At 44.7% G+C, this 25,971-nt stretch overlaps 1 protein-coding gene across 1 annotated transcript in view; it reads left to right on the forward strand.

Annotated features, from left to right (window-relative positions):
- PAPPA (pappalysin 1) overlaps window positions 1-25,971 on the forward strand; it is a 236,685-nt gene that overhangs the window by 145,274 nt on the left and 65,440 nt on the right. The window contains exon 11 of the mRNA XM_023628753.2: window positions 25,482-25,595. Coding sequence (XP_023484521.2) covers window positions 25,482-25,595 — 114 coding nt within the window. The remainder of the gene's footprint in view (window positions 1-25,481; window positions 25,596-25,971) is intronic.

Raw genomic sequence — 25,971 nt, forward strand, 5'->3', positions numbered from 1 at the left:
CATGGGGAGAGTGGGAAAAAATCATGTGTAGAATGAATGAATGAATGAGTGAGTGAGTGTCTAGGGTTCATCGTCCCCCTCTGTACTTGCTGAATTCATCTTTAGTTACACCCATCACACTGAACTCTAATTATCTGTTTGTATGTCTGGCTCCCTCATTAGGCTGCTAGTTCTTTGAAAACAGTTTTGAGCTTTATTCATCTTTGTCCTCTCATCTTCAGGCATAGGTCTAGAGAAGACTAGCTGCTCAAGAAATGTGTTTAATTGGCTATAGATCCATGCACGTACACACACACACACACACAGACACACACTTACATGCACATTGCTGCATGCAAATGAACAACGCTAAGAGAAAATGCTCAAGAATCCCCTTTCTATGACATCGAATGTCCTGCTCAGGAACAGCAGGGCTGGCCAGCAAGAGAGCCAGGAATTCCAAATTCAACCAGCATCCAGTTCCTAGAAATGTTTAAAAAACATCGTTCAAACAAGGGAATTATTAACGCACACCGAATCTCACATGAGCAAGAGTTGAGGTAGCAGCTGTGCTTAAAAAATGACCCAAGGGTTATTGCTACTAATGCGAGAAAAGGAGAGAAAGAATTTTTCAGTCTTAGCATCTGAAAAGAGATTTCATGGGGCAATTATCCCAATCTTGTAAGGAGGGGGCTGTCAGGAATTATGGGTGATTATCTCTTCCTAAACAAAAATCCAATTTAAAAAAATCATTATAAATACTAGCACTTCGATCTACAAAGAGGAGACTAGGAAACAAAATCATCCTATTGAATTATTCATCGTAACCAATTTTATTTTAATGAAATCGACTAGGTTCCATTACTCTGGGCTCGGACATAATCTTTGTTACAAGGAGACTTCAGCTGTAACTAAATTTGCCATAATGAGATCAGCTCACTGGAGAATACTGGGTCAGAAGAGGGCATGTGTGTGCAGGCTGGGTGCAGGGCCAGGCAGGGCGGCCCGGAGGGCGGCAGAACAAAAGTCTCCCGAATTCCCCATATGAAAGCAAATGCCTAGAAGTCATGCACACACTGCCCTCCATCATGCACACGTGCATACGCACACACACATACAGAGCCTGCATAATTCTGGGTAAGGCCCTTCATGGAGTGTAAATGTAGCTCCCTTCTGACAACAGAGAAGAGGAGGAGGAAGTATAGCCATGGTCTTCATTACCTCGTGCAGTGATTAGAGGAGGCTGGTAGTTAATTTTCACCTTGTCATGCTTCCAGTGAAGAGGTTGATGGCTTGAGAAAGGGAGTTGGGAGGTTGTTAGATGCACCATGTGCCCCTCACCTTCTCCCAACACAATTATAGTCTTCTCCTCCTTCTTCCTCTCTCTCTCTCTTTCTGTCGCTCTTACACACACACACACACATGCATACACACACCTACACACACAAAAATTCCTACAGGAACAGACCATGGAGGTGCATGGGTGCAGAGAGTGAGCACCAAAGCAGATGGAGGAGAGTGGGGAGGGAACCCCCTCAAGGGCCACCAGCTACTGTATTGGTCATTCATACACACCATAGCCAATCCATTGCCTATTCTTCAAGGTAAGAATTATTAACTACCTTGGAAGAACTGAGAGGTGGAATGGCTTCCCAAAGTCACAGAACCCATAAGTGGAGAATCTAGGATTAGAGGGATCTCATGGAAGATGACAGTGGGAGCCTGGGAATATGCAGTCACATCAAAAATTTGGAAATAACTGGATACCTGGAAAACGTCAATGGGAAACGTGCAGAAAGAATCGTCAATCAGCAGATCTTAGTGTTGGTGTCACTGTGTAGACCTTGTGTGGTACTTGAATTCTCCTCTAGTAGATTCACGGGCACTGCTCACACCTTTGAGTTTGGACTGTTCTCACTCCCTGTCTCAGTGGCCATTTTGTGGTTCCTTGGTGTTCATTCACTAGGACACTCCATTAATTTGGGGATCGATGAAATGACCATAGTTACTCCCATTTCCTCTTTACAACCCACTTTTGTCCCTTTCCCTGATGCTGTAAAAATGATAAACGTAGGTATCTATTGGATTTAGGTGCCTAGCTCCGTGCTGGAGCCTGCGGAAGAAACCAGAGAAGTGAAGACCCAACCTCTGACCTTGTCAGTGTGCAAGACTTAGGTGTGAGGATTCTGTCAACAGGAGTAGCCCCGTCAGAATAAGTTGGCAGTTCTCACTGTGACTGCTGCAAAGTAGCAGCACCTGCTGTCCTAGATGAGTCTAGAAAATGGATTAAAACTTCAGTTTCGATTTTAGTATAAGCCCTCCACTTTTAATAGTTTCCAATCTCTCTCATCCATTCTCCTCAAACAAGATTCCCAAATTTGGTTGGAGCTAAGCTACTCCACCCCAAATATTGAGTCTTATATCCAGACGTTATCAGAAGTATCAGAACTCTCTAGTTGTGCAAATTGGGCTGAACGTCCCATAATAAGAGACATTCTTTGGATGTTTTGGCTGTGCACCTTCGTGGCCCAGCTGGAATTCCAGAAGTTTCTGAGACAGTACAAAAATGGAAATGAACCGAAAGAATCGAGTTATCTCTCTTCTGGGAACCTCAGAATGGTTTGGTTTAAATACTTGCAAAGATCTCGTCTTGTTCTCATTTTGTCTCCATGTTTCATATTTCTCTAGTGCTTTACACCAAAGGCTGCCAGAATGAGACATAGCTATTCCTTCCTCCTGCCTCACACCCAGCGTTTTTGCTGAAGCCCATTTCCTCCTGTCCAAACATGTGCTCCCTCCTTCTGCAATGGCCTGGGGAGGAAATGGAAACCCTAAGTCTATCTGGAATGCACTGTGCTCTCCCAGGGATCACAGACCTTCAGTCAACCAACCAATTTATTTGGTTAATCCTTTGAGGGTAAAACTCAGACTAAGCATTTCCAGGGCAGTTGTTTCAGGCCAAAGTAAAGAAAACCTTTCTAAGAATGAGAACGATCCACGGTGGGATGGAGTGCCTTGTGATACAGTAAGCTCCCCATCGTGAGGCTCTCGGGCTGAGCTGGTGATGGAGCAGGAGATTCCTGCTTTAGAAGGCAGACCTGGGCGTCCCTCCTTCCTCTGTAACTGATCCTCTGACTTTACATTCCATCAAGCCATGATTGGGTACACCAGTCCTTTGCCACTTCACTTTGAATTGCTGTTGCCTGTTCCTTGGCATGTCCATAATACTTTGTGCCTCTATCCAAATACAAATCATAATTGGTCTTGTATTACAGTCATTTATGTATTCATTCATTTATGTGTTTGATCAGACAGAAATATATTTGAAATCTATACCAAGGAATGAGAGTAGGGAGAGAGCATGGGTGTTAGTGGGGTGAAGTGGAAATCATGCAGGTGTGGCTTTATCCTCTTACCTTCTCTTCTTACTTGGGAACCTTGAGCACATTACTCCTCTGGGAACCTCAGTTTCCTCCTCTGGAAAGAGGGAATGATAGCATCTGCTTGGCAGAGATCGAAGGAGTAAATGCGGAGAAAACACTCAGCACTGGGTTTTTTCCCACTTATAAGGTAGTGCAAATGTTCATGCTTGCTGGGCCTCCTCCATACCCTCACCCCAGAGCTGGCCACAGTGACCCACACAGTACAAAGACTCAGTCAACATTTGGCTGAGTTAAGGATTGTTGCATCAGCCGATGTTTCCTGACTACTCAGGACTGTTCCAGGCGTTTTGAGAAAGTGCTCCTTTTGCTGCCCTCAGAGAGCTCACCATTTCATTGGAGGGGTGCGTCCAACTAAAAATAGCAGCCAAGACCCAAGAGTATGAGATTCGGAGGGAGTTTCCCTGAGGAAGAAACCACACTGCTATCAGTTTACTCAGGAGCAGGGGTGAGAGCCAATGTGTAAGGGATGGAAAATCCTTTGCCCACTTTCAGAAGGTCCTGGACAAATTATAAAAGTAACATTTACCAAGTTCAATCCTACTAAAACTGCTGCAAAAATAGGAATAGCTCTTTTTACTTTACAGATCAGGACAGTAATGCTCAGAGAGCTGAGTGACTTGTTCTGGGGCTCACCCTTGTGTGAGGCAGAACCAGGATGTTCTGGTTCATAACAGGAGCCCAGGCGCAGGACAAGGCAGCTGATACCTGCTTCAGTGACTGACAGGAGAACAAGCTAGGAGGTCTGGCATCTTTTGCATCTTTTCATATGTGGGATGCATTCAAGGAACACTAAGAAAGTGGGAGTCTCCCTCTTCAGTACCCCGTAGATTGCCCCACTGTTTCTGCCATACCACCTAGATTTATACCTATAAGCACTCATTATTTTAGGTTAAACATTGCCCTCCCAGAAAGTCGTCTAAAGTGTCTATATGAAAATGTGGGAGAAACATAGGAAAAGTTTTAAGTTGTCAATCGCAGAGTATAAAAAAGATTTCTCATATTTTGTAGAGTATGCCTAATTATCTCTGGGTTATGGGAGAAGAAGGAAGAAAAGCACAAACCGGACAATTATAGATGAACAGAAAACTTTTCTCAATTGCCAGGTTTGTCACCAGCCATTGCTACACACAGGACACTTTAAAATGTCAGTAACAGAGCATTGCAAGATGTGTGCATTCCTTCATGGCCACCAAGTGAGTCAGGAGAGCAGGGATCATTAATCTGTGTCCTCTTCATCCTTCTGTTCAGGAGAAGGGACCAGATACCCACTGGATTCTCTGGACACAAGGGTAAAAAATTCTTTCCACAAGCACTGATGATGCAGTGTAGGAAGTGTTCAGACAGGGGAACCTAGAGGAGGGTCAGGAGATATTTTCTGTGGAAGTGGTTGCTAAACTGTAATCAGAAGGATAAGCTCGGGGATAGGAGAAAGGTGTGGATGGAAGAGCATGTCCGAGAGAGAGAGAAAGAGACTGAGGTGAGGAGAGAGAGGGAAGGAAAGAAAGAGACGCAGAGGAAGGGAGAGGGTGGGAGGGAGGAAGCAGGAGTGAGGGAGGTAAAAAGAGATAAAAGAAGAAAGAGAGAGGGAGGGAGAAAGAGACATGGAGGGACGGAAGAAGGGAGGGAGGCAGAGGGAGATAGAAAGACAGACATTCAAAAAGAAGGCCAATAAGAAATAAAGGAGAAGTCAAGAGAGATGAGCTTACAAAGGTGTCTGGGAACATCCCTCAAATGCTTGAAATTTAGACTTTATCCCAAGGGCAGTGGGGAGCTTTTCAGACGTTTTAAGCACTAAGCACAGGGCTAACAAGATCAGATGTGCGTTACAGAAAGAGGAGTGACATCTATTGAACACATCCTGTACTAGGGGTTTGAAGCACTTTATAAAACTGAGAAGTTTTACTTCTCCTCTCTGAAAGTGAAGAAACTGAGTCTCAGGGAGGTGAACCACCTCACTGATGGGACTCTTTCTTCTACTTCCTTCTTTTCTTACACCTGGCTACTAGTATGACATTGAAACAGTCTCACTCAGAAGTTTCGCATGGACAAGCAATTCTCCAATACTATTTAAATGATATTATTTGCAAAGGACAGAGAAGAATCTTGGACTCCACATCCAATGCTGAGGTCACTTCTAAGGGTTGTCTCTTCTTTGCATGTACCCTCACCCAAGCATGCAACTCTTTTCCCTGGTAAAATGGGACAGCATCTGCCCACGGTAGTGGAAGGAGGAGAGGCAAAGAGAACACACTGAAATGTCAGAGAAGATTCCAAGCAATTTTCCCAAATACCCAGGGGATCTGCTTTCTCCTGGTGGTTTCTGAATAATTTTTCAAGAGCGCATGTGTGAGTCATCTAAGAAGACAGAACAGAAAGTCCCATAGTCTATTACAGCCTGTCCCATTAGTGTAGAGCACCCAAAATTCCCTCCCGGAGAGTAAAAAACAGTGCCTGCATCAGAAGGAGCCCCCTCAGCTGGTTGCTATAACAGCCTTGAACTTGTCATGGCAAAACCTTGGACTGGGAGGGCTTTAAATCAATTAAATTTTTCAGGATGCCAACAAAGGGATCTAACAGACTGACCTCTGAGCCCTCTCTTCTTCCATCCTACCTTCACTCATTCACTCTTTCAATATCTATTCAAACCTATGAAATGCCACGCACTATGATTGGCTCTGAAAAACTTTGAGTGGTGAAAGTTTTAAAGGAAAAAAAATGAGATTTGGGATCAGATCAACCTAGTTTCAGTTCCAGGGTCCACTGCTTACCAGCTCTGTGGCTTTGGGCCAGCCAGTTCTCTTTGCCCCGACCCAATTTCTTATCTATAAAATAGGAGTAATAACATCTGTATGGCAGGTGCCTGTCAAAGATAAGACAGTCCATCCAGTAACATGGTTTTCCTTCTGAGAGCAACTGACAATTTTTTAAAAGAAATGCTTCTTTCTGCCTATGGAGTTTTAGCAACTGAGGGATACAATTAGGAACAATTGGATCTTTTTTTGTAAAGGAATACTCTTTTGTGCACAGAAATCTAAGCAGAGAGAGACTGTGAGAGTCTCTTGGTCTTACCTGGTTTAATTAAGATTTGACTTTGATTAAATAATTTCCCTGAACCTCTCAATCCCCTATCCGTTATGAAATGCTTCTGAACTTTGGATTCAGAGTCAAGAGAATCTTATGGTGAACCTTCTGTGTCCAGAGCTTCATCGTCTGCGGTGGGTGGAGGTTGAAATGAACAATTCAACCTCTGCTTCAAGCAGTCTGTAGCGTCCATGGAGGAAAGGGAACCCTGAAAAAGGTACTCCGAATAGGAAAAGACAAATGTTGGCGAACTACTGTGATGCGTGGACAAAAGGGTTTAACCTTAGAGGGGTGTACATTGAGGGGAAGGGTTAGCCTGCATAAAGGGGAAGGTTAGATACGAAATTATTTTTCTTTTCAGCTGGGCATTTTGGGGAAATACAAAGTCTGTAGTGTGGTCGCATTTTTTCACAGAGGAAGTTTTAGAGCCAAAAAGACCCGGTTTGAGTGCTATTCCTGAGTTGTATGATGCCTGGCAAATGATGCGACTTTTCTGAGCCCGAATTTTTCTCATCGGTACAATGGGGCTGCTGTTACTCTGGGTTGGTCATGAGGATCCAAAGAGCTAACGAATATAAAGTATACGGTACCTGCCTACTTCTTACTAGCTATCCAGTTCATCTCAGTTCACATCTCTACTGAAGTTTGTTATCCTCGTGCAAAGTGAGTCTGGAAGGAGGAATGAACATTTGTGAGAGAGGGAAGCGATGGAGGGGTGGGTCCAGCATTTGGAGGCAGGCAGCAAACTTGTATTTCTGGACCAGCGAAGGTGCCACATGGAGCAGGGAGGGCCTGGTTTGAAGAGCGAGTCTTCATTTCTCACTTTCCAGTTGACTTCAGACTTGAAGCTCAAGAACAAGCAAGGCCTCGTGGTTTGGGGCTGCTTCCACTGGTTCTCCACAGAAAGCAGCATGGCCTTGCCAACCTACTCCATGGCCCCTCTAGGAGGATTTCTTGGCCTTTGTCTTCCCTGTGCTCCAGGCCTGACCCACTCCTTTCCATTGTCTTTATTCTCCACACCTTCATTTCCTACTCTTAGGTTCTGAACCAAACTCCTTCCTTCCATCCTTTTCATTCACTCAGGCTCCTTTCAGAACCCTTCTCCATTCTTGTCTTTCATTTTCTTTTTTTTTTTTATTATTGTTGTTGTTTTAAGTGGGGGCACCAGAGTTTAGCCAGCTTGGCCTTTGCTGTGTAATTTAGTTTCATGTTCTGTACCCAAGAAACATGTAAAAAATGTAAACAGCGTTCACTCTCTGAGGCTGTAATGCGCTTAGGAAGCAATAGCCGGTCAAGCTTGCTGAGCCCGCTCCTTCGGCAGTATTGAATTCTGTCCCCAAAACCACATGCTCATTTCTTTAAGTCTGAAAGTAAACTTTCTCAAGCCAGGCCCAGAGGATGGTGTTCTGAGGGGAGTCAGGGTTTGGCTGTGCACGGGATTTTGTTTTTGTTTGTGTGTGTGTTTATTTGTTTGGGTTTGTTTTTCAAGCCCCCTACCCCCACTCTTGACCCCCGGTCCTTACTTTTTAAATTAGCCTGGTTGTGTTATCTATAGAACCAGACCAAACAGGGCTTTCTACTCTCTCTTCCAGCCCAGCCATGGATTTCGTAAAACTCTCCTAATTCTTCAGCCAGATCCAAGTGCCAGGAGGTCCTGGATTCATTTGTGTGTGTTCATTTTCCAGGGAGAGATGGACTCTGATAGGCACTCGAGAGGCATGCTTCTGTGCCAGGAAGGTCCGACAAAGACATCCCTGGGGCCTCTGCCCACCCCAGCACGCTTTCCCAAACAGGACCCATATGTGCAGCTGGTGGAAGGGGACGCCTGGCCGATGTCTGAACTCTCCATCCTGGGACAGAGGCATAGTTTGGGAGATATCTGGTCTGCCGGCAGGATATTGTTTCAAGAATGTGCGTGCTGCCTGGGTGATGCCCAGGCCTGCAGTGCTGCCTGGGAGCAAGGGGTCCAGGGACAGAATGCCAATTCAGTGCAATGTGAGGAAGAAGATGAACTGACATGCATTGGTGAGCTATGGTCAGGAGTGTATGTTCTAGAGAAGGCAGAATTCTCTCAATGTTGGGCTCCCAGGCTCTAGATCAGCTGTTCAGTAGAATTTTCAGTGATGATGGAAGTGTTCTCTATCTGCACTGTCCTATAGAGGAGGCTCCAGCCACCTATTATATTGAGCCCTTGAACTGTGGCTCATGAAAATGAGGAAGTGAACTTTTAATTTTGATTCATTTAAATTTAAATAGCCACATGGGGAGAGTGGGCTACCTATTTTGGATGGAGCTGGTCTAGAGTATCACAGCCCAGTGCTGCCATGTATAGAGAGATTTCAGGCAAGTCACTTAGCCTTGCTGAGCCTCACTCTCCTCATCTGTAAAACAGGAAAATTAAGTGGTGACTGTGAGGAATCCAGAAAATAGCACACATAAAGAACTCAGAACAGTGCTTGACGTATAGTAACTGCTACCTAAATTCACTCAATTCAGTTATTGCATTAATCCTTATACCAACTTGTATAGTGGGAACTGTGTTCCCATTTCACGGATGGGGAAGTGAAGGTCCCTGAAGGGTCCGCTACTCCAAGTGGTGAAACAGGAGCAAATCAATTCTTTCGGGCTCCACAGTCCATGCATTTTCTAGTATAATACACCACTCTCCCAAGAACTTTTTAAAAATAACATTTCTCTGTTTCCCAGAGTGAGAAATGACACACAAATCTTTTTGTGGTACAATGACTTAAATCTTTTAAGTCTGCATGTATCCTCCTTAGAGGATTTTTCCTTTTGGAGTACATTTTCCATAATTCACAAATATCAGTCTCAGTGATCTCTCACCTGTGAAGCTTTCTGTATTGTTCCCCATAGCCCTTAAAATCCAAAAGGCTTAGCGGGCAAGACCTTGCATGGTCTGTACCAGCTTTTCTTCACAACCATTACCTAATGGATGTGTTCCAAGCAGAATGGGCCAACTTGTGATCCCCAGACTTGCATTGGGGTTTCCATTTCTCCTGCCTGGAAGAACCATCATTCACTTCTCCACCACTTGAAGGCTTAAGTGTCCTTCAAGGTCTAGCTCAAATGACACCTTTTCCATATGGCCTTCTCTGACCCCCAGCCCATGTGCAGCCTCACTCTTTTGATATCACATAGCCCTTCTGGAACCATCCAATGGCCCAGAGCACAAGCTGTCTCTTAGTTTGCATTTGCCTATGTCCATACCTTTTAATACCAAGTGGCCTGTGAGCAGTGAAGGATTTGGCCTCTGTCTTATTCCTTTAGGTATTTAGTGTTTAGTGCAAGATTTGCTACCTGGAGAATATCAGAGAATGTTTATGGATTCACTGAATGATGCTGTTGGAAACAACACCTGCTGAGTGATGCCTCTTTTATGATTGGCTTAAATATACAAATAAATGTCTATAAGTGATTCCCTTATGTGGCCAGGTTACATTTCCCTGTTAATACAATAGGTGACCAGAGTGAGCAGGGCCTTCTTAAGTCCTCTGGTTCATCCCCTACATTACAGATGAGGCAAGTGCCACCGCGTAAGTCAAGCAAAGAAGCACTGAAAGTCCATCCTGAGCCCCAGCTTTCTGCTGCTCTGTGCCTTCATGATCCCCCACCCCTGCAGAATGTTAGCCACACAAGGATAGGGGCATTGGTGGTGGTTTTCTTGTGTTCGCCACTGTGTGTGCCAGGATCAAGAACAGGGTCTGGCACATAGTAGGCATGTGATAAATACTTACAATTAAATGTGCATTTTGCTCTAACAGCTTTTTTTTTTTTTTTTTTTTGAGGAAGATTAGCCCTGAGCTAACTACTGCCAATCCTCCTCTTTTTTCCGTGGAAGACTGGCCCTGAGCTAACATCCATACCCATCCTCCTCCACTTTATACGTGGGATGCCTACCACAGCATGGTGTGCCAAATCCTCACCAGGGATCTGAACCAGTGAACCCCGGGCCGCCTAAGTGGAACATGCGAACTTAACCGCTGCGCCACCTGGCCGGCCCCCTGTTAACAGCTTTTTGCAGAAAGTAGGAAACAGCTTCTGGAGGCTGGGCCCCAGGATCAAGGCTCTCCCCTTTCGTCTCTTATTACTTTGGGAGAGTTTGGGGTCTCAGTGATGTCCCTGTGGCTATATTCCTACAGAGACTGATCGAGACATCGAAGGCTGTCTTTCTGGCTTGACAGTATGGCTCACCCTCAGAGAGGTCTCCCAAGAAGAGGCCCAGCAAAGGAGAGTGTGAAAGAGCAAGAGAAAGGAAGAAGGGAGGAAGGAGAGGTGGAGGGAGAAGGGAAGAGGAATAAAGAATTAAGGGGGAGAGGAAAAGGAACGACAACCATGAACAAAACTAAATGGCAGTGACAACAGTAATATAATAGTAATAACAATAATTGGTATTAATGACAGGAACAATGTGAATGGCTTGGCTACCAGGGTAGTTACTCTATGTCAGGAACTCTACCCAGAGTTTCACGCTGTTTTAGCATATTTACACCTGCTAAGCACTCTATGAGTTAGCAACTAACTTTCACTGGTTTATAGAGAAATAAATCAAGACTCACAAAGGTTAAGTAACTTATCCAAGTTTCAGCAGCTGGCAGGAAATCTAGAATTTGAACCCAGGACTGTCTTCCTCTAGAGCCAGGAACAAAGAAGTTGGGAGAGATGAAGGAGGGAAATGTTAATTATGTGTTTCTAGGGTGTAGGGCTGTGTCTCAACACTTGCATGTTCGAGAGGTCTTGAATCCTTGCCACAAGCCTCCAAAGTAGGTACCATCATCCCGTTTTGTAGAGGAGGCATTTAGGCTTCATGAAGAGTTCAAGGTCATGGTGTCGGTAAATGGCAGAAGCTGAGATTCCAACCCTCATCCGTTTGCTGTAAAATATGTGTGACTTGCACCGCTCGATGGAAGGTTCAAGAAAGTGGCAAGTGTAGGGATTGTTGAAGAGTTCACATTATGGATCCTAGATTCTGCTGCCGTTGTTCCCAGGGACCGAATCTCAGCACAGCTGCTTCAACACCCTGCTTTTGTGCAGATGTGTGCTGCCTTGGCCAAGGGCGCCACTGGGGAAAGCATCACTTTGGAAGGTCTCTGTCCCTCAGAGGAATCTGCTGATGGAGTGGTGGACACATAAGCCAGCAGTGTCCATTGGATATTCATTGGGCAAAGCCCCTAATTTGCATATCACCATCACTATTCCTACCTCTGAAATCTGGAAGAGCAGGCCAGAGAGAAATACCACCCTTGTCTTTAAGAGTGATAGCCCTTGTTTGAGCTGGAACATCAGCAGGACACTGTTAAAAGCTTAAGCAATCTTGTCCTCTCGTTCTTTGCATACATCAGTGCATTGCATCCTTTGGAGCCTCTTCCTAGGAGAATATCAAGCTGGAGGCGGCCCTGGCAGGAGCACTGTCTGCTCTTCAAGAGCAATGAGGAGAGAGCCAAACACTCGGTGGTTTCCAGCCCTTGCGCACCAAGGTTAGAGGAGGGGATCAGAGAACCCTGAGGTCTGCAGGGAAGAGTAGAACCCAGCAACAGTGCACTCTGCTTGGTCATCTTGGCATCGAGTGGGGTCCCCTGCAGGTAATATGACTCGTACTTCATCTTAGATACAACTTGGAACACACAGATCTTATTAAGAAAGCTGGAGAAGGGGAAGAAGGGGGAGAAGGGAGGAAAAACAAAAAAACAACCTGGAAACTCCTAGTTTTATGAACTTGAGAAAGTCTTGTTCTTTTAACACACAGATGTTTTTAAGTGAAAAATCACTCCTCTGACCTTTCTTGTATGGGCCAGTGTGGTCAAGACTGCCATTAACAACTGCTCAACTATTCCTAACGAAGGGTTTCAGTGACCAGACACCGAGTTTAGATGTGGTCACTGCCTTTCTGATTAACCCATGAATGTCTCGGGCCTCCCACAGGAAGGCTAAGAAGAGGTCTGGAGGCTTCCAAAGACATCCTGCTTCCATCTGAGTGGCTCTGAGCAGAGTGGTGGAGATTTCCCCATTTCAGTGCTTTGCTCCAGAATTGGCTGTGATTCCCAGTTCCACTCTAGAGCCAGTAGAGAGGGCATTTTGGATGGAAGCTACCTGGATTTGTGTTCTCTGTCTTTGGTATCTGATTCTCTACACCGGTAGTTTTGGGGTGCTGGATTAGAGCAGATAGCGTTGCCTGGTCCTGTTCTAGAATCACGGTATCTCAGCATTCTGCTCTAGAACTGCAAGTGTTTCATTGCTCGGTGTACTTCCTTAGAAGTGGCAGTGCCTCTGGGCTCTGAAATAAAAATCACGATACTTCAGGATTCATATCTGGAGCTGGCAGTGCCTCGGGATTTTCATCTAATGCTGGCACTATCTCTGGGTTCCCATCTAGAGTTGAGTGAATATTTGGGTTGAACCTAACAGCGTCCTCTTGATCTGATCCCGAGTCTACATGGCTTTCATATCCTGATCTAGAATTCATGAAATTTCATTAATTGCATTCAGTACAAATGTTTAAAAAAAAAGAGATTTGGAAGCACAGAGAGCTAGCGATGTGTTTTTTAAAAAACAATGTGCTCAGAACTGTGTTTGCAGCAAGATTCTGCATCTCGAACTTTATCCTTCATGCCTCTGCTATTGACATCATCTGGGAAAATGGGTTTGTCATGGCTCAGCTGTGGCCCAGTTTTTCCCTTTCTCTTGCCTTTTTTTTCTCTAGCCCCTGCTCTCTAGAGCCCACTTGACGTTAAGATTTGGCATTTCAGACTGGCCCTCAGGCATAGATTGCCTGGCTATTTCCTCCTCCATGCCCTTCCCCCAGCCTGCACGTACCTTGAACACAGAACCTACCATGTTGTTCTATGAGTGTTCGCTTGATAATCATTTACCCTCCACCCTATCATGGATCTGGGAGCTATTTAGGAGAAGCGATTTTACCTTTATTGCTTTTATTCTCTGAGACCCGTGTTCATCATGTAGACCATGGGAATGAAGGACCTAACACATAAGTCCTATGTGAATATATATTGAATGAGTGAATGAATGAATGAATGAGTGAGAGAAAAGTAAAACAGAAGAATTTAAGCTTCAGCTGGAAAAAAATCTGAGTCTCCCAAAAGAAAAATGAGCTCTCTGGGAGCCCCCCAGCCTTTGCCTCTCACCCTTTAAGAATTTCAAGAAGGTCCTGCAATGCACTCTCCTAACCCCATCAGCATCTTACTGTGGAAAGAGGCACATGTGCCGTGAAGTCACCCACGGACCATCTGGCTGGGGATCCCGTGTTCCTCCTCTGCTACGGGAGATTACGTAAGTTGGACAGCAGCCTCCAGATGTTAGCCGTTTCTGCTCATTTTTTTCCTCCCCTTTCAACAACAATAATAATAATTAAAACAAACACAGGCCTCATCCCCTGCCCACACCCCTGAAATTACAAACAGGTGGGCCCAGATACCCTTCGCCTCCAAAGCCCTCCTGGTCTTCAAGCCCAGCCACCAACCCTCAGCAAGGCCTGCCCTGTGCTGATCCAGATGGCCAGGCCAGCTGCCCTGTGGCTTGAGCCATGAGCCTCAGAGAGAGAACATGGCCATGTCATGAGAAGTCTCTGTGCTAGACTTTCCCTCTCCCCAGCTTCCACCCCCAAAGCCTTGGCCTCCAACTTAAATGGATGTATTTTGGAGGACTAGGTAGCTTAAGAGATTAGTAATGAGATCCCAAGTCTTTCACTGCTGGGTCAGGAGTTCAGAGGCGGGCCTGGGTGACTAGTGAATGGCATAATTACAGAGACAGGGAGCAGGCCTGTGGAGGGCCCGTGTGAAATGAGCCCAGCCAGGCCTTTAAAGGGAGGAGTTGTCAGCAGCACAAAAGCCAACCACCACATCCGACACTAATCACTCTCCCTTGTTAGAGGATTTACTAGCTGGAGGAGCCCGAGCCCCCTGCCCAGCGCCTCTCAAAACGGGTGTCTGGGTTCTGGTGATAGGCACAGTGCCTGGCTCTACTGTCTGCAAGATGGGGAGATAATGCTGACCCCATGGGGTGGAGTTGCAAGAACTAACATTTCATACGATGTAAATTGGTGACCAATGTCATTACCTTAATTATTGCTAGCACTGCTTTGGTGATTATTTCTTCCTCTCCGTTGACCTTGGTTTCCTCATCTGAAAATGGGTAATGTGAATCTCCTCTTCACAATGACATAAGCCTGGAGGGAATGGAGGTAGAAGCAGCTGGGTGCTCTTCATCATCACCATTATTGTCGCCATCCTCATTGTAGTCACCATTCACACTGTGTGGGCCTCAGTTTCCTCCTCTGCATAATAGGAGATAGACGTGGAGTAACACAGGCAGCGATCAGACCCAGACTTCACCACTCCTGCCAGGTGTGGCGATTTATACCCTCCGAACCTTAGGCTCTTTATCTGCAGTCAGTGAGGATGATAATACCGCCTCATGAGAATGTAGGATCTGCACTTGGAGCACAGTTAGTGGTTTAAATGATGGACCAGAAAATACTTTGGCTTTGCCACCATCATGGATGCTTCTCAGGCCTCTTCCATAAATTTTTCCCTTAGAAGAAGGTTGTGACATCCAATTGCTGTCTCCTAGAAATCCTGAGCCTTTATCTGTGAAATTAAGCAGTTGAATGAGTAGTCCCCCAAGAATTGATTCTCTGATTCAGAACCGTTTCTCCTCTAAGACATTTAGTTTCCCCACCTGTAAAAATGTTAGTATGCTGTAGCACAGTGATGTCTTAAATGATTTCTTTATTCCCTGCCCTTGAAAGCTTAGGCTTTTTCTCCATGTTCATTTGATCAGACCAGGAGTTTGCACCCCAAACCACAGAATTCCAGACCTGTGGGGAGGTGCAGGCCTGGAGAATATTAGACTCCCAAGGAGTGTGAAATGCCTAATGTGTTAGGGACAGACCCCAGGGGCAATGAGGTGCTAATCGCCCCAGAGCTGAGCCCCAAGGCTGGAAGGCATCGAATGCCGAGTTATCTTATCTGAAAGTGTCTCCTGGGTGGAGGCCCCCAGGTCTGCTGCTATTTCCAGAACTCTGAGTGGAAGCAAGGAGGCATCACTCTGCCTTGTACACAGGAAATGCTTCTTTGCTTGATTGTCTGTCCATGCCAAATAATAAATCCTGAAATTGAAAGAAAGGCAGTCCGCCCCTCCCCCGCCCCTCTATCTCTTTAAGGCAGGCATCAAAGAGGAGAGCTGCTCTGGAGGCCTGGGGAAAGTGATAATTGTTTCTAATGGTCGGGGAAAAGAAAGCCTGGTCTTTTTTCCTCTCTTTCTCCCTTTTTTTTTCATTGCTATTAAGTGTGTAAAAAGGAGGTTGGAGGAGGGGATTGAAGGTGTGTGTGTGTGTGTTGTGCTGTGTGTCTGTTAACCCTCAGTTGCCCTTAATGTTTTCTATGTTCAGGGAGTCAGTTTGGAATGAGGGGTGCAGGAAGGAAGTCAGGAAGGGCGTGGGAGTGGGAGGAGAAGCAGCCAGGTGGGAGCGGACCACAGGACTCTGTGGACCTGGAATCGGAACATTTGGTTGTACGTGTTCATAGATGCATTAACTGAGAGAAGACGCGAAGCACTCCTTAGGAAGCCTGATATATAGTAAAGGATCAATCAGATTTAATGGTATCGTTGTTAGTTCATTCTTTTACTCAACTAATATTTATGTAGTGCTTACTTTAAGTCTTCCTCTGCTCTTAGTACTGAAGACGTAACAAGCAAGACCCCATTCTTGCCCTCAGTGAGCTAACAGCCAAGTTCAAGGATTGATAATGTATTCCTCTCCTGGGCCAATACTGACCAGTTGTGAGTGGCTCACCATGATGTTTGTTAAGATGGTTGCAGAGGTCTACACTTGGGGGAACAGCATATACTATTTAATTAATGATGTCTGTCCTGGGTGAGAAATGAGCATATGGCAGTTCTGATGCCTCATCTTGTCCACTGGGCTCAAGGGCCGTTATACTTCCTGTTAGCTATCAGCCTCAGTTTCCCATCTGGGAAATAGAGGTAACACGAATACCTTTTTCATAGGGTAGTTTTAGGGATTAAATGAAGTAATGGAATCAAACAGGCTTGGAGTACATTATACCAATGAGAGAAATTGTGGTGAATACCAGTTATTATTGTCATCATTATATTTATTGTATATCAACTCCATATCAACTCCATGTGAGCATGCGTCATTGCCAAGTCTGGCTGTAACACCTTCTCAAGCTTGTGAATAAATCCTGGGTCTCATGGTGCCTGCCCTGCACTACATGGTTATTATCATCTCCACACATCAGCCAGGCCTGTGGAAACCTGGGCTTCTGGGTCAAATGCGTCACTCTTGAACTGTGGGCAAAGCCTTGGAAAAGCCACATCAGTTCAACATAGGCAACATGCACTGAGCCCCGCCTGGTGACCTGCATTAGACACCAATGAAAAGGAGAGATAAATCAGACACAGGCACTGTCCTCGAAGCTCATGTATGGAGACAGATGGACAGACAAGAAACCACAATGCAGTGCCTTACACAAAGGGTACAACTGTGAGTTATCAGGAAGTCCAGCCACGGGGTGGGAAGAGAACGGACTTAGTTAGGTCACTTGGCTTGGACTCTTAAGCCATGGGGGAGTGACCAGTGCCTTCCAAACCTCAGAGTCCTTATCTCTAGAATGGGGACAAAAGCATTTATTCACAGGGTTATTAGGAGGGCCAGATGAGATAATACGTGGACAGCACACACTGGTAGACCACCTTTAAGACTTGGTGCCCTTTCCCTCCCCAGTGGGAACACTGAGGAGGGAGCAGCATGTTCTGTAAGGAACAGCCTAGCCGGCTTTACAGAGGTGGCTTTATTTCACCTGGGCCACTCGGTGTCCTGGTCTCTCAGGATCCTTTACAGCCATGGCCTGATACGCTGCCTCCTAGCGAGCTTTCCTTCCTTCAGTCTTCATATCAAAGAACTCAGCTCCTCTTGCAACCTTGCAATTCTTGGAGCAGTAACTTGGCATTGGACCTGCAAGCCTGAGATTAAAATGTGGCCTAAGTAGAAATATTTGGAAACACTGGCTGGAGAGTGCATGTGTGTGTGCACGGGTGTGTGCATATGCTTGTACGTTTATGTGTGTTGTCATTGTCAGCATGCACCCAACTCTCCTCCCTCCCTTTTCCTTTTCCTCTCTTTTTCTATGAAGCCCTTCCCAGGTCCCTTTGGGTTGAAAGAAGAAATTGGAGAGGATGGGCTAGAGGTTTGACCAGGACTTCCTTTCCTCCTGTGATTGACAAAGGACATGTAAATCTGTAAAAGTGAAATTCAATAGAAACCTCATGGCATCTCCCCCGTGTGGGAAAATACCAGAACTCCCACTCCCCCATTCTCCCTTCGTCTCCCCTCCTTTGTGTACATCGTGTGTGGGTGGAAGATAAACTGGATTTTAAAAACCCTTTGAAAGCAAGACATTGTTAACTCCTCTAATTGAAAGCAGTCTTTGGCAAAGTCGGAGCAGGGTTTGGAGGCGGGTGCTGGATGGAGTGGCTGGTAGTGCATAGAGTGGATAAGAGTCCCCCAGTCCTGGGGCCACAGAGGCCTCTGTTTCTGTCAGCCCGGGCATCCCCAGTCACCACCAGACATCCTGGCCCATCCCAGTGAACCTTCAAGCTAGTCTCTCCCCTCCCCACTGGGCTCTGTTCCCCATCTATCTATCAGATGTGATGGCTGGAATCAGATCTCTAAGCAGCCTCCCATCTCAAACATCCAATGATCTCAAAGCTCTAGAGGAAGAACTTCCAGCTCTTTTGCAGCATGCTTAAAAAGAAAAGAAAAAGTAAAACAAAGCAGAAAACACATTGCTGGAATTGTTGCAGTAAACTTTTATGTTATTCCTCCAGTTGTCTTAGACAGAAAAGGTGACTGTGAACTTAGCCTTCTGCTTCAGAGTATCAGCGACATAGGATCCATGAGTTGACTCAGAGGCCGATAGGATGATCATACTTCATTGCAAAGTCAACACTCTCTTCAGCAGCGTTCTCTAGGAAGAGGCTAGAAATCAAAATCTGGAAGAATGTCAGAACTCAAAAGTCCTTTGGGGATTTATCTTACTTTATCCTTCTACAACTGGGAAGGATGAGTGCCAGAGGAAGTCAGTAATTGAGTTAGTTCTAGGAGGCAAATCCCTTGCCTGGCAATCCGGGGTTTTTTCAACCACATCACCCCACCCCAAGGCAGACCTGTAAGGGCCTGCTTTGGTCTGCTGAAGCAACATCTATTCAGGAGCCCCAGGAGAAGGCAACAAGGAAAAATCTCATCTGTCCCCCATCACAGCCCTGAGAGAGATGTAGGCAGGCCATTTTCAAGTTAACATCTACAGAGTGTGGGCTGAGTTTGTGCCTGGATTTGAATCCTGGTTCTCCTAACTGGTTGTGTGACCGTAGGCAAATTACTGGCCCTCAATTTCCTTATCTATAAAATGGGTATAATAATAGTATCTAGTTCACAGAGTTGTGAGGATTGCACGATCTAATACATAAAGAGTCCTTGAAACAGTGCCTGGCATGAAGCGGGCACTCGGTATCTGCTTCTGCTGCTGCTGCTATTATCATTCTTCACTAGACACCTTTTGTGTCCTGTGTGCTGGGCAATCTGCTAGGATTTATTTAAGGATAAATAAAATGTGGTTCTCACCTTGGAAGTCATCAGAGTTTAAAGGGAGAAGATTGGGCTCTAAATGACTATAATCCAACTTGACAAGTGCTGTGACCGAGGTATATATAAAGAACTGTATGGACACGTAAGAGAGGGCAATTAATTCTGTCTGTGGGGTGAGCAAAGGCTTTCAGAGGAGGCGTGATACTTGAGACTGGCTTTGAAGTGTGTCTAGTATTTCACACAATGGGCAGTCCAGTGCAGTGGAGGGAAGTTGGGTGAGGAGAAGTCGGAGCATAGCATCCTGGTGGTGGTGTCCACGGTATGTGAGAGAAAGAGTCGTGCAGTGAGAAGGGAGCACCACCATGGACATCTGTGGATGCCTGCCTGCTGCATGGGGAGGGAGAGCAACTGGCAATGAAGGTGAGGATGCGGCTGAAACCAGCTCCCGAAGGCCTTTGTAAACTTTGTCTAGGAAGCTTTCCATCCTGTGTTCCATGGGCAGCCATGGAGGGGGTGATAAGTTGCAAGGCAATATGGTCAGTTTTTCAGTTTGGAAAGTTAATTATGGGGACCTTTGGGGCAGGAAGAGCATGTGGAGTGACTGGAGGCAAAGAGAGTGGTAATTGGTGCCCTCTTCCCCATCACAGGAAGCAGAGGTTTTGACCAAGACAAGCAAGAATCATAGTGCTTTATGATAGTACCCAGAACGTGGAACCAGAGGGAACAGAGTCCAACTTCTGGCTGTCATACGCAGCTGGGCCAGTGACCTTGATAGAGTTGTTTAAAGTCTATGTGCCTCATTTCCTCATCAGAAAAATGGGATGATAAGTCCAGCCTCTCAGACTCATTGTGAGGATTAAATGATATTGTGACTGTGAGACCCTTGGTGCATATTATTACTGTGGGTGTCTTTAACTCCTGGGGCACTCAGAGGTCATTGCATACAACCACTCCATTTCACAGAGGGGTAAACTGAGAGTGGACAGATGTCTAGCTAATAAGTGACACAGAACTGATCCAGGTCTTCTATTTCCCATGGGTGGTATTTGAAGGAAGCACAGACATCTCTGAAGATGATGAAGAGCCTAAGGGATTGTGCTAAAGGTGAAAGGCCGCCCTCAAGACTAAGGGGGAAAAGTGGTCACTTGCCCCTTGGTTCCCATAGGTGCTAAGATGGGGGTGACAGACAGTGACCTGCTCAGCCTCCATCAGACCTAGGGCTGGACTTTCTGGAGAAGTGAATGGAATGGGCACCAGAATTCCTGTCTATTTCTTCCATGGATTCTCAGGGGAAACAGGAGAAATCTCACTGGAGACAGTTCTAGACACAAAGGTAGGATTGAAAAGATGCAGAACATAGGTGAGGGAAGGGCATCACTTCTGGGAACCAGAAAATTTTGCATTTGTGTAATAATTTTGCCACTTACTTGCTGTCTTATAGTGTGCAAGACATCTACAATCTCTTGGCCACTGAAGAAGGAACGGTCTCAGTAGATAATCTATTCAAGTCCCTCCGACTCTAAAACTCTAAAATAAGAAAGCTTAGAAGCTTTGCTGCTTAGAGGAGAGAGTGGGAGAAAGTGCAGCCAGACATCTTGCCCTGGCCGTTGGGAGGAGGTATCCCAAGGTAAACTGGGCTGACTATAAATGGAACAGACTTCTCTGTCCAAGAAATAATCAAGAAGATGCTGGGGTAATCCCTCCTCCAACCCCAAGAAGACCTAACTGAGAGTTCTTGCCAGCCCAACTACATGTGTTCTTTGCCTAGCAACATTATATGAATCTTTTTTTACCCCCTTCACTAGATCATTTATTAATTATTATATTCATTCGTTTGGTGAATATGAATATTTTCGTCATTCAAAATAATATATGTTTTATTTCATTCTATTGTGATAAGAATACTTAACAAGAGTTCTACCCTATTAACTTTTTATATGTACAATACAGTTGACTGATAATCAACAATATTATTGTTGATTATAGGCATAATGTAGAGCACATCTCTAGAATTTAATCATCTTGCTTAACTGAAACTTTACCCCATTGATTAGCAGCTCCTCATTCCACTCCCTGCTCCCGGCCACTGGCAATGATCATTCCACTCTGATTCTATGAATTGACTATTTTAGATACCTCATATAAATGGAATCATGCAATATTTGTCCTTTTGTGACTGCCTTATTTTATTAAGCATAATGTCCTCAAGGTTCATCCGTACTGTCACATATGGCAGGATTTCCTTCTTTCTTAAGGCTGAATAACATTCCATTACATGTATATATACCACATTTTGTTTATCCGTTTATCTGTTCATGGACATTTAGGTTGCTTCCACATCTTGGCTATGGTGAGTAATACTGCAGTGAACATGGGCAAGGCAGAGAGAAAGGTTTGAGCTCTAGGAGACCCACTCTATCTCTCTAGTGGAACCTGAAGCTTAGAGGCTGCTGATGTTTCTAGAGCACTCTTGATGTGTTCCATAAGACAGTAAGTGATGTGAAGGGAGGGAGCAGATCTTGTTCATACCAGTGTGACAGAGAGGGGAAAAACATTACTATGTTCAACCCCCCGACATATCTGGGACTGGGGGTCTGGGTAGAGCCCTTGGCATCATCAGAAGGGTTTGTGTGTGCAAGAGTAAAGGAGAGCAGAATAGCTCTGCAGGAGATTTGAGAGAGGTGGAGATCGGAAAGGGGCAAGAGGTTGCAAGAGATTGGGAAGGTCACTGGAGCCAGTGACACTGAAGAAACTGGAGAAAGGTAGATGATAAGTGAAGAGGAGCTCAGGATGATAGTGGGAGAGCTTGCATCCACGTGGAGTGTGTGATGTAACTCTCCCGCTTGCTCCCTCACAAAATGCTCAGGAAAATCTACACTGCTCGGTAGTGCTTTGTAGAGTTGGATTTGCCTTTTGGTAAGGTGCAAAAAAGTGAGTGGATGCAAACAGAACATCCCCATAGAATCAGTCACCTTGGGATCACACTTGTATCTGTAGTGACCAATGTTGTGGCCATGGGCCGGTGCGCCATATGTCCTCAATAAATGGCCACTGAATGAGCAAATTCATGCAAGGTCTATAAAAGCTGGCGGCTTGTAAGTGTTTGCGTCCCCTTTTCCCTGCAACTTTCCTCCAAGTCCCCAGGAACGAGATGGTTTTAAGATCAACTGGGGCTTTGGGCAAAGGTTCAGCCGGATTTGTTTGTTCCTCTCTGATCTGCTTTGATTGTCCCTGCTCAGGATCGCAGCCAGCCTGAAACAAACACAAAACTAAATAGGAAAACAGAGAATAAAATAACAGCAGCGTGGTCCTCTAAAGCCCTGTCTAGTGCTGATAGAGCTGACGAGATAAGAGGAACTTGTATTTAAGCAATAAGAGGGCTTTGTTCATGTCAGAGACTTCTCTGACCGTGACTGCTATAGATGCAGAGATAAACCCCAGACTCCAGCACTCCAGAGATGTGCTCCACCACGCTCTGCTGGGGGACAGGCAGCTCAGAACACAAGGGGAAAGAATTCCGAAATGATACATGTCGAATTGCTGGCCTGGATTTCAAATGCCATAGATAGTTTATGCAAAGTCTTGCGCTGTTGTAAAATGTAACACAATCCCCTGGCAGATCTGCCTAAGCTCTGTCCCAGTTGTTTTTGAGAAAAATAAATAAACTTGAAAACGTCTTCCAGCCCATTAAAGTGGTTTTGCTTTACCCATGGTCTCCTGGGTATTGGGCTTCTAGATATTTGAATAACTAAAGCCATCACCTAATTCCTGGCAAATGAGATAGTTGATTCTTGGCACCTTTACTCTCCTCAAGGAGTTACCTGTAACATTCAGGAAATGTATATTGGATTCCCAGGACCCACTGATTCCTCTTAGAAAGGGTAAGGGGAGTTTTGGCAATGAGGAAGTTTCAGTATAGTCCTGCATTGTTTAATGACGGGGTTCTGTTCTGAGAATTGTGTCGCTGGGCGATGCCATCGTTGTGCGAACATCACAGAGTGTACTTACACAAACCTAGATGGTATTATAGTCTACTACATACCTAGGCTATATGGTACTAATCTTATGGGAATACCGTTGTATATGTGGTCCTTCATTGACTGAAACATCAAGTGGTATATGACAGTACTTTTCGGTGTTTTTAAAGCAGGGAAACTTTTTTCTTAAAGGAAATATTGCAAGGCAGCTTGATAGATAAAACAAATGAGTGGAGATGCTCTGGTTGAAACAGTGGAGCAGAAACTAAACAGACTTTCCCCAATCCTGACCCCTAGGCTGACACCTCAAGAAACCCTAGGAATCCATAGGTGATACCTTGAAAACCTATGACCTAATCCAACATTGAAATGTGAAAGATAAACTGGGGTCTAAAGAGGCGAGGTAATTAGTACATAATTACACATCAAATTTTGAGGGAGTTTTGACCAGAACCAGGTCTCTTAAATCCAAGCCAGCTCACCATTGCAGAAGCTCCTGGGTGACAATGTGTGATCCTCCAAAGTTGATTAAACAATTTATCTTCCCCTATTTGAAAGTGCAAGAATGAACTAATGAAGATGTTAATATTAAGAGGAACTGGATGAGGGGAACTCTCTGTATTATCTTTTTCTGTAAATATAAAACTACTCCAAAACAAAAAGTGTATTTTGAAAAAAGCATTGGTGCCTGCAATTGTAGATTACAATGCCAAGTGTTTTAGCTTGACTTTGATTAGTGAATTTGATGTATAACTTTTCTGCTCCATTTTTAATTCTTCCACGCTCATCTTATGAATCCCTGGGCTTTGTGTGATTTTTATAAATGACATCATAATGTACTTATACACTTACACTTTCTCCCTTTTTTCATCAATGTTGTATTCTGTGATCTCTCCATGTTGATGTCTATGAACTCATGCATAGGGTTTATGTTTTGATTGGCCATTCTGAACCGGGTGTTAAATATTTTCAATATCATCCTTGTATATGAAGCTAGTTCTGTCCTATTAATATTTTTTCGCTGTATAGAATTACATCATGTGAGTATATCATATTTATGCATCCCTTCCCCAAGAGATGAACATATAAACTATTCCAATCTTTTCCTTCTATAGATATTGCTTCCATGGATATCCTCTTTCTTTTTTCCTTTCTTTTCTTTCCTTTTTTGTTTGTTTTACATGTGTATGTTTGTTTTGTATGATGGAGATTAGATTATCTCTATTTTTTCACCTTGTAAGATCTTAGAATTCTCTAGGTCAGCCTTAGCCCTACTTTTTAGATGAGCAGACTGAGACCTGCAGGTGTGGTATGACAGGCCCAAATTCACAAGGAAATTTTGAGAGGGGAGCCACATTAGAGATTAGAAGCGAAGCACTAATTTGAGATGACCTTCTGCAAAATGTCTGACCAATCTCAAGAGCAACTCAGCTGTCCCTATCCTTTTCCATCCTGGCACTTTTCTATTTTCTACCCTACAGTTTACGATTATGTATGCATATGTGATTACTTGATGAATATCCGCATACATTGTCACCCTAAGCTGCTTAGCACCTGTCTTGTCCACCATCTTGTCCCAGAGGGCTTGGCAAATAGCAGTTACTTGATAAATACTATTTCAATGCATGAATGAACCAATGAACTAAGGAATTAAATGACATTTGGATACACAGGAAACTCCTAAGTTTGAAGAACTCTATTTGTCTATACTTGCTTTGTGTTTCTTTTAACACCATTTGATAGCTCTATCATTGAGAATGAATGTGTGCATGTGTGTATATATATCAATGCACACACATGCACACACACACAGATTTTCTTTGGAGGAAGCAAATGCTCATATTGTCATAGTCTTTGCTCTGCTCTGTAGTTAATATAGCTCTGACCACAATTTACAGATTTGTTCTAAAATATTCTACTTGGTATCCAACCTCTTGACTTTCTGTTTTGGCCACTTTCCCCAAGCTCTAAAAATGCCAGGCAGCTTATCACAACCTGAGCATTCTGGGTTTCTGCTTTCCTCTGAGCCTTTGCCTCTGTTCCCTATTCCTGCAATACCTGTTATCGCTACCATATTTTTCCAGACCCAAATGTCAACTCCTCCAGGATTTGTCCCCACAAGAATTTCTCTGTCACCTCTACCACCAAAACATGTTATCCGTTCTTTACTGAACAGCATTAAGGTCTCGCTCTTTTGCATTAGAACGTGGGCTCCTGAAGCAGACTCTCGTCTGCTGATCCTGGTTTCCTCCTGGGGCGCCAAGAACAAAATAGATGGATAGTAAAAGTTCAGCAAATTGAATTTCATTTGACCGCTGAGACCCTCTAAAATATTTTATTTTCTTTATTTTTTTCTAGGTGTGTCGAACCAAGGTGATAGATCTCAGTGAAGGCATTTCGCAGCACGCCTGGTACCCCTGCACCATCAGCTACCCATACTCCCAGCTGGCTCAGACCACTTTCTGGCTCTGGGTAAGCCAAAGCTTTGAGAGCCTTAGGATCTCCAGCAGCGGCCCCCAGGAAGCACCGACTCCCATGACCCTTTCTCAAGATGGTTTGTCTACCCACTGAGGGTGTTAATTCTAAGGACGGGGAACAAAACACTTAGTAATAGGATGCTTCCTGAAATGGAACCCCATAATTGCTTGTGGAATGCCCCTAGTCACTCTAGTTTTGGCAAAGAGTTTAGATACCTTTTATCTGTTTGGAACCTCCTATTCATTGTTCAAGGCCTTTTAAATTGTCTTCTCCTCCTTGAAGTCTTTACTGATCTCCACAGAGGGAAGTGACTATTCTCTCCATTCTGGTTCTGCACACATTGGGCCTGTGTTGCTTGGCACTTGTCGCA

The sequence above is a fragment of the Equus caballus genome, chromosome 25, assembly GCF_041296265.1.
Source record: "Equus caballus isolate H_3958 breed thoroughbred chromosome 25, TB-T2T, whole genome shotgun sequence".
Lineage (NCBI taxonomy): Eukaryota > Metazoa > Chordata > Mammalia > Perissodactyla > Equidae > Equus > Equus caballus.